Below are 8806 nucleotides of genomic sequence, written 5' to 3'. Positions count from 1 at the left end.
TGCTGAAATAGCACCAACGATAAAGCACTCACCATGGCCTCGTGAAGGTGCACCTTCTCCCACCTAGGGCCATGGGGCAGGGTTGTGAGCAGCTTCAGAGCTCCTTTTGGAACCCCTGAATTTGACAAATATTTCTCGAAGGCCTACTGTGTGCCAGGCTCTGTCTTAGGAGGTGAGGTCACAGCACTGACCCAGAAAAACAAAACCTCCACCTCAAGATGCTGAGACCCCAGAAGGTCAGAGAAGGGGGTGGCTGGTGAACAGATCTTGAAGGGAGTTGGAGAGAATGTCGGTGTGGCCAACAGAGCTTGAAGCGGGTGGGTGTGAGGCAGGGGTCTGTCGCTTCTCTCTTATACCAACATGACACTTGTTACTCAGTTTCTCTGAAGTTACCACCTTCTGCTACTTAGTTTGGTTCCATGAATGTTTGCCCCAGGTGATAGGAACTTGTTCCCTTTTACAAGAGAGGAAATGAATGCACTGTACCGTGCTGAGTCCTGCTCAAGTTCTTAAAACAAATTTGGGATGGGGCAGAACTGGAAGCCTGCGCTGACCTTTGCCTGGGGGATGCCCGGCAGGCAGTGATGTTGTGGTCCAGATCTCTGCTCCTGCACTTTCCAGAAACTGTCTGTGAGACCAGAACAGTCACACCAAACTCACAGGGCCACTGCCGGATGTCAAACTTCTCGGTGAAGCAGCCTGCAGGCACTCACTAGTGGCAGCTTTCATCGTTAGCATGATGCATAGCATCAGTAATCATAGCATAATGAGGCATAGCATAATTAGTTAGCATCCTTGCTAATTAGAGGTTTTTGACTTTTCAGGGAAGCTGGGGCTCAAAGAATTGGTCCTATTGTTTAGAGCAGAAATAGAGGGCCAGTGGGTCTGGCCAACAGGTGGCTTAGAAAGTTTTTGGATTAGTAGCTAACTTTAATATTTGAGAGAGTCCCCACAGCAATCTGGATTATCAGGTTTTTGCTTTCTGGCCACCCTGGTCTGCATTCCTGCCCAGGCGCTGGGGCTGAGTCATACATCCCCTTTACAGCTCAGTCCTCAAAACTGCTTCGCCCATTTCTGTCACCTGCCCGCCCGAGTTTGCAACTCCAATCTCATCTAAATTTCACATTTTTCAGATGAATAAGCTGAGGCCCAGAGATGGGGCGCTTCACTCAAAGATGCTACTTGGGGTTACTAATCCTAATCTCCTAAAGGATGAGTCACCAAATCTTTCTCAGCTGCTACAAAAATCTCACCCCATTTTATCTTTCTGACTTTTTCCTTTAAGTCAAGCCATCTCCTCCTTTCAACGTGACTGTGACCTTCTCAGGACATTATAACATTTCCTGGAGTTCCAAGTACGATTCCTTCGCGCTCAAGGGCAAGCTTCAGTATGAGTTGCGGTACAGGAAGCTGGGAGACCCCTGGACCCTGGTGAGACCCACAGAGAATCAAGGAGAGGAAGGGAGGGGGCGGGGCAGTACAGAGCATCCAGGTGGGGTTGGGGAGTGTCCTAGAGACAGATGAGCTTGTAAGTCACAGCTGAGAGTGGAAACCAAGGTCACACCAAGGACGGAAGCTCCCCTTACACTCTGCCTTGGTGCTTCCCTCCTCTCATTTCTCCCTGGGGAAGAAGACCCTTTGGAATTCGTTTCTTCCTGTCGTGACCCCCCCGTTAGCACGCCACTGAGGAAGGGATTGGCACGTCTCCAGGTTCCACCTCGAGTCTAGTAGTGACAGTAAAAGTTGCAAAAGTGGGGCCATCTGGACCCTCCCCACTCTGCTGAGGATGGTCGTAGTTGGAGAGTTCCAGATGTATCGATAACCGATACATCAAGTGCGGGGGCTGCAGAGGCATCCTTGGTTTCGAGTGTTGGAAAGTTCTGGAACTGCCCGCTATTTAGAGCGGTCTCAGCTGAAGAGTTCTAGAATTATCCATCCTTTAGAATGGTCCCAGTCGAAGATTTTCATTAACGCCATTGTTTAGAAGGCTTTCAGAGGCATCCGTTGCCTGTAGTTGAAGACTTTTTGAAATGCCCACTATTGGAAAATTCCCAAAGCGCCTGCTGTCTGGAATGCTGCCAGTTCAAGATTCCCAGGAGTGGCCATGACTGCTCCAGGGACCTTCCTGGTCCCAGAGCAGCGAGGGTCCCCTCCTGTTGGGTCTGAGAGAAATGAAACAAAGCTTTGTATCACAAGCAAGACCAAGACAGTGCCCATGGCTCTGTGCCACTCACGCGGGAGTGGCCAGACCGCAGGCCAGGGCCAGACTCTTGTGGAGGGGGTGGGGCATTGGAGGAGACACTCGGCGCCTTTCATGGAGGCTGGTAAAGGGGGTTCTGCTGGAGGCAGGAGCCGACCTGGTTGGCCCTGACCCCGTGCATCTTCTCCTGTGCGCACAGAGTCCAGGGAGAAAGCTGATCTCGGTGGATTCAAGAAGCGTCTCCCTCCTTCCCTTGGAGTTTCGTAAAGGCTCCAGCTACGAGCTGCAGATGCGGGCAGGGCCCCAGCCCGGCTCCTCCTACCAGGGGGCCTGGAGTGACTGGAGTGATTCGGTCATCTTTCACACCCAGCCAGAAGGTAGGCGTGGAGCTGGGGTGGACACCCCACTCTTTGTGACAAATATTGTCCTGAGCCCTGAGATTTCTGGCATGGTCAGAAGGCAGTCCCTCAATCGTGTGTCCCCAGTTGTAGCCACTTGACATTTCTGGAGCCTCTGCTTGCCAGGACCTGCGTCGGGTGCCAGGTGCTTCTCCTGCCAGGGTGTGCCACCCTCCTGACAGCTCTGTGAAGTAGGAGTCATTATCCTCACTTTGCAGATGAGAAAACTGAGGCTTAGAGAGGAAGTCACTTGCCTGGGGTCGGGGTGGGAGCAGGATTTGAACCCAGATCCATTTCACTTCAAGGGACCGGCAGCTTCCCTCCTCCTTCCACGGCACCCTATCGCCAACCACACCCACCCCATGCTGAACCAGAGGTAGGTTCAGTTTGACCCAGTATTTGCTTCGTCCCCAGAGACGAAGGGAGGCTGGCACACTGACCTGCTGTATCTCCTACTGGTCTTCATCCTCCCTGTTCTTGTCTACTTAGGCCTGAAGATCCGCCTGCCTTGGAGGTGAGGCCAGGGACTTGGGAGTGGGGAGGGGGTCGGCCTGGGCCACAGCCCCTCTCCTCTATGGCACACCCAGGGCTGGGGACACACCTATCATCACAACAGTGACGATGACAGTGGTGGTGATAATGACCAGCTCCTGCTTCCTTTGTGCTGGGCACTGTGTGGAGGGCTTGGCGTAAGGCTCACAGCAGCCCTGTGAGCTTGATGCACAGAAATTACCTCCGTTTGACAAGTGGGGAAAGTGAGGCACAGAGCCGTCAAGGAACTCGCCCTTGAGTTCAAATGGCTGGGAAATGAAGGGAGTGGACTTTGAGCCTTGTGCTCTCAACACAGCCTTGGCTGTGGCCATGTCCGGTGAATTTTAAGCTTTGAGTCCTGAGCACAAGGGACCGCCAGGTGGGGTGATAACCCACCCCCCAACCCCTCTGCTTCAACCAAAAGTCGCACTTTTATCTGTATTGTATTGAGCTCTGCTGAGCATGGCCATGGAGAGAAAGGGTGCTCCTGATTAAAAGTACAATGTAGGCTCCCCTGGCCTCCACAGTGCTGCTGGCTGCTGTGTGATTACAACTGCCACGTGCTGAGCCTTGGCCAAGCGGCAGGCTCATCCTCTTCATCCTCATCCAGAGAAGGAGGCAGGGAAGCTTGAGGGGCGAGATAATGATGGGGACCCCACGGCTAACATGGAGCCCTCCAGCCCTGGGCACTGGGTGCACTCGCCAAACCCTTCCATGCCCTGGGGAAGTGGCTCTGTGCCCCTCTGGTCCTGGAGGAGGAAGTCGAGGCTCAGGATGGCATGTGCTTGGCACAGGACAGGCCACCCAGCCCTTAAACCCTACGTACCTCCAGGAGCCTGAGGGGAGACTTGCTGCCCCAAGGTGACAGCTGTGGATGCAGAGGCCAAGGGCAGGTGGCTGCAGGGTGGACTGAGTGTACCTCAGGAGACACCGACTCTCCTGCAGGACAAAGTTGGGGAGCATCTGAGGGGGAGGCCGGGGCACCCTTTGCGTGATGCAGGGGGTTCACCTCATCTCTGCCTTCCTAGGCCGTGGAAGGTACCCAGCCCAGAGGGATTTTTCCAGCCCCTGTATGTGGGCTACAGTGGAGACTTCAAGGTGAGTGCCCCCCCCCCGACCTGGCATCGAGCCCCTTGGAGCCTCTCACCCTCTGTGGGAGCCCACCACCACCCTCACACCAGGACCCCCAGCCCCAGCCCGCAGGCCCAGCCAGCCCTGGAGCCCACCTCGGTCCCCACATCAGCGAAGTATAGGAAGTAATCTGGAGGCAGAACAGGCATAAAAATTAAATGAGGTCAAAAACAGCCTTTTTCCCCCGCTCAAGAAGGGAAGAGGGTGGGCCAGGATTGGCCTCCTCTTAGATGCCCCTGATATGGGGGCGGAAGAGGGAGCAGGTTCTAGGAAGGGTCTCGACCTGCCCACAAAATACACCAACCTCCTGCCAAGCTCCAACCACTTCAGCTACCACCAGCACCCACAGGTTCTCTGGGCTCATTTACTGCTTAACACTCAGTCGCTGGCAGGAGGGGCACCCCACAGAGAGGGCGTGGTGACAGCCGGAGGGGCAGCCAGGCTCCAGCTGAGCCTGGAAGTCCGGAAGTATGGCTGGAGCATTGAGCGTGCTCCTCTATTGTTTGCCCGCTGCCGAGGGCCCTCTGGCCTCCGCCCACCTTGCTCTCACCCAGCCCCTGCAGGGCGGCTGCTCCATCACTCCCGGGGACCGTGAGACGCAGGCTCAGACTGGAAAGTATCTTTCCCGGGGCAGGGAAGAGCCTGGCCTCCAGCCCACGTGGGGCAGACCTTTTTCCTCTGCTACTTCCTGGGAGCTCAGATTTCACATCTGTCTCGTGTTCACTTTATCGACACTCACAGAGCACTCGCTGTGTACCGGGTACTCTGCTAGGAGCTTCCCAGATATTAACTCATTTAATCTTCACAACAACTCTGTGGCGTGGGTATTAGCCAACCCACTTTACAGATGAGGAAACTGAGGCACAGAGAGGGTAAGTAACTGGCTCAAGACCACGCAGCTGAGAAGCGACCTCAAATCAGTGGTGGTAGACACATCAGGGTTCTAAAATGAGCTTTCCAAGGGCAGTGGGCTCACATTGAGATTTTAGTTCTGAGGGGTTTTCTTTCCTGATCAGATGGGGACCCTGTGTCATGAGGGGGATCCTCAAAGCTTAGGGGCCACCGCCTCAGCCCATCATGACCCCAGAGCTCTTACCCACCAGAGGCCATTTCAAACGGCTTGCTATGATTCGCTCTGCTCATTCGTTTAGTCGATAAACATTTATTGGGCACTTCCTGTGTGCCAGGCACTGTGTGAGCCTCTGGGGATATAGCCGTGACCAGAAGAATGGGGGCTTCTGCCCTGGCAGAGTGTCCACTCCAGTAGGGACACAGATAGGAAAACGGTGGGTTCCAAGAAATGTCTGGAGGAAATAAGACAGGAGACCAGGTAAGGGCTCTGTTGCTCTGACCTCAGACTTTCCTGCCCCTGTGTCCCCAGAACCCAGGGTCTTGGTCCTTGTACCCGCACACGCCCCAGGCCTCAGAGCCACCGATGGCTTAAGCTTGTACCCCACCTGGCCCCCGTCCCATTCACAACTCTTTCTCCCTATTCTCTCTCACAGAAGTGGGTGGGCACACCCTTCACTGCCTCCAGCCTGGAGCTGGGTCCCTGGAGCCCCGGGGTGCTCTCGACCCTGGAGATGCACAACTGCTGCCCCCCACCGAGTGTGGCCAAGGGGCTGGAGCCCACGGAGCTGCCGGAGCCCGCGGACCTGGTGGAAGTCGACGGAGCGCCCGAGTCAGGTTCCTGGGGCCCAGCCCCCTCTATTGACAGCAGCTTGGGCGGCTTGGCCTATAGCCGGGAGCAAGACCGGCCTTACGTCCTCATATCCATTGACACGGTGATTGTGTCGGATGCAGAGGGGCCTGGAGCCTGGCCCTGCACCTGTGGGGACGACGGTTACCCAGCCCTGAACTTGGACACTGGCCTGGAGCCAGGACAGGGCACTGAAGACCTGCTCTTGGGTACAGGGGCCACAGTCCTGTCCTGTGGCTGTGTTGCAGCTGGTGGCCCTGCCGGGCTGGGGGTCCCCCTGGGCAGTCTCCTTGACAGACTAAATCTGCCCTTTGAAGATGAGGAAGGCTGGGCCCCCGGGCCGCCCTGGGGTGGCAGGCCACCCCGAGGGGTGTCTGACAGCGAGGCAGGCTCACCTCCTGCTGGCCTGGACATGGACACGTTCGACAGTGGCTTCGCAGGCTCTGACTGTGGCAGCCCTGTGGAGTGTGACTTCACCGGCCCCAGGGACGAAGGGCCCCCCAGGAGCTACATCCGCCAGTGGGTGGTCACGGACCCTCCACCTGCAGGACCTGAGCCCCAGGCCAGCTAGTGAGGTTGACTGGCTGTCCAGAGCTGGCCATGCCACTGGGCCCCTAGCCAGAGACATGGTCACCTGGGCTGCAGCGTTTGGTCTCCTTGATAGAGCCTGGAGCCTGGAGTTTGCAATGTGGGTGTGCAGCTCAGGTGCACACTGCTGTGTCTGTGTGTGTTAGCAGCACATGAGCTTGTACACACATGGTGACAGCCTCCCTCCCTGCCAGGTGAATGGGGGTGGGCTCTGGGGTCACATGCTGAGAGGCCGGTCCAGTGTTGTCCACAGGGCCTCCTGGGACCAGGGCACTGCCTGTGATGATAGACACCAAGCCCCACCCTCCAGGTCCTGTGCCTCCAGGAGTCACAAGAAGTCCGTCACCCTTTCTTATCACTTTTCAAGGGAAGGGGAGGGAGCAAGCCCACAGTGACCTTAGAGGTGGGAAGATTTGGCGGGGATCTATGGACCTAGGTCTGAGTCCTGCCTCTGACTCCTCCTGGCTGTGCTACCTCTGAGGGCGAGTTGCTCGCCGTCTCTGGGCTGGGATTTCCTGTCTGGACAATGTGGGTGTCATGACTGACCTTGGGGAGGAATCGGTGTGCTCCCCGACATAGTGTGCAGCCCAGAGCAGACCCTTAATAAACGTCAGCTTCCTTCCTTCCTTCCTTCTGCGGTGGGATCCGGGCTTGTGCTGGAGGTGGGTGGGGGTGAGAAAGCAGCCTCAGCCCAGTGCCTGTGGGCTGTCCCCACCCTGCACAGGGGCACTAGGGGACTTTCTGGGCTGAAAGTCAGTCAGCCCTTGCATTCCCCACTAATGAACAAAGTTTCCTTTTTCTGTCTCCCGCTGCCCATTTTTAAATTCCCTTTATGAACCCAAGAAATATTTATTGAGCACGGATATGCTGGGCATGGTGCTGAGTGCTGGGGTACAGAGTGGGAGCGCAAGGCCTCTGACCCCCCCTTGTGCTCGCGGTGGTGACGGGAAGACAAGAGTCGGCAGTAATGACGCAGCAGTTCTGTCCCCTGGCATCTTATTACTCATCTTGGTGAGTTAGGGAGAAGTCAAGTTCTTGATGATTTGACAGAGAGTCTGTTGAAATGTGACTTGAGGAGCCAAGAAAATAGTTCTTAGCCCTGCTTTGAAGGCGCCTCACTGAATATCGGTTTTGCACAGGAGGCAGATATAAATGCTGTACGTGGCACACAACTCACACTTTTTTTTTTTTTAAGAAAACAGATTTTCTCTCTAAGGGTACTGACCTTTAGCGGTGGCTTTTCAAGACCTATAAGCGGGGGTGAAGGTGGTGGGCAGTCTGATTCAGAGGCCTGTTCCCAGAGCCCCGAGGGGAATCCCCACCCCCAACTGCCCTCCTTCACCAAGGCCAGGCTGCAGGGAGGTCCTCCAAGGAGACTGCTCTGGCTTGTCCCTCCTTTTGGACGAGTCTGAGCTAGAAGTCTGCAGAAGTCAGTCTGGCTAAAAGCGTCTCTGTAACTCATTGGTAACATGGGGTGGCTGGAAGAGAACACATGAGTCCTTGGTGTGGAAAGTTCTAGAACACTGACGATTTTAATAGTGGAACTGTTAATCTGGATCAGGTTGTATGAGGCTAGGATGGGAGCACAAATGTGAAACCACAGCTTATGCATATGTGAGCAGCCCTCGCCACCCCTCCATCACCCTAGAGACACTTGGGCCAAGGTGTGCTGTGGTTTTCACACTCTCTTGTGGGCAACAGGTTTCAGACACCACCTGGGCCACGGTTCCGTGCCCTGCCCCCGCCCCCCCACCCCAGGGCAGCAGCTCAGCTCTCCACACACAGACCTCAGTGCTGCCAGGGAGGAGGAGGGGAACACCTGGGAGACTGACTAATGCCAGGCCTGGGATTGATGGGGGCTCTGGCCGGGGCCAGACAGAGCTCTTGACTGGCTCCATCTTTGAAGGGCCTCAGCTCATAAATGTGGGTGCAAAATGAAGACAAGAGCTGCTCCACTTGGGAGGATGGACTCGTAGGAGGTGGGCGGATGGATGCTGGCTGAACCGGTGGGTACGTTAGTGAGTGGATGGATGGATAAATGGGTGGACAGATGGCAAAAGCTTGAAGGGAGAATGGTGCAATGGATGGATGGAGAGAAACAGATGCTAGAGACAGAGATGATGGTTCAGACAGAAGCTCCATGAGAGCAACAGCTTTATTTTGTTCACTGCTTTATCTCCTGTCTGGCACACAGTAGGCACTCAATAAAGCCTGGTTTGTAGCGTTTGCTTATTTCCATAGTGTAAATACTTCCATCAT

The 8806-nt window shown here is 55.5% G+C and overlaps 1 protein-coding gene across 1 annotated transcript in view; it reads left to right on the top strand.

Moving 5' to 3' along the window:
* IL21R (interleukin 21 receptor) overlaps positions 1–7173 on the top strand; it is a 35161-nt gene extending 27988 nt beyond the window's left edge. The window contains exons 5-9 of the mRNA XM_011376725.2: positions 1286–1431; positions 2400–2577; positions 3013–3112; positions 4158–4227; positions 5766–7173. Coding sequence (XP_011375027.1) covers positions 1286–1431; positions 2400–2577; positions 3013–3112; positions 4158–4227; positions 5766–6530 — 1259 coding nt within the window. The 3' untranslated portion in view covers positions 6531–7173. The remainder of the gene's footprint in view (positions 1–1285; positions 1432–2399; positions 2578–3012; positions 3113–4157; positions 4228–5765) is intronic.
* The last annotated feature ends 1633 nt before the right edge of the window (positions 7174–8806 follow it).

This window comes from Pteropus vampyrus, unplaced genomic scaffold (assembly GCF_000151845.1).
Source record: "Pteropus vampyrus isolate Shadow unplaced genomic scaffold, Pvam_2.0 Scaffold303, whole genome shotgun sequence".
In the NCBI taxonomy this organism is placed as follows: domain Eukaryota; kingdom Metazoa; phylum Chordata; class Mammalia; order Chiroptera; family Pteropodidae; genus Pteropus; species Pteropus vampyrus.
Note: the sequence above shows the minus strand (reverse complement) of the source record. Positions and strands in the feature narration are given on the sequence as shown.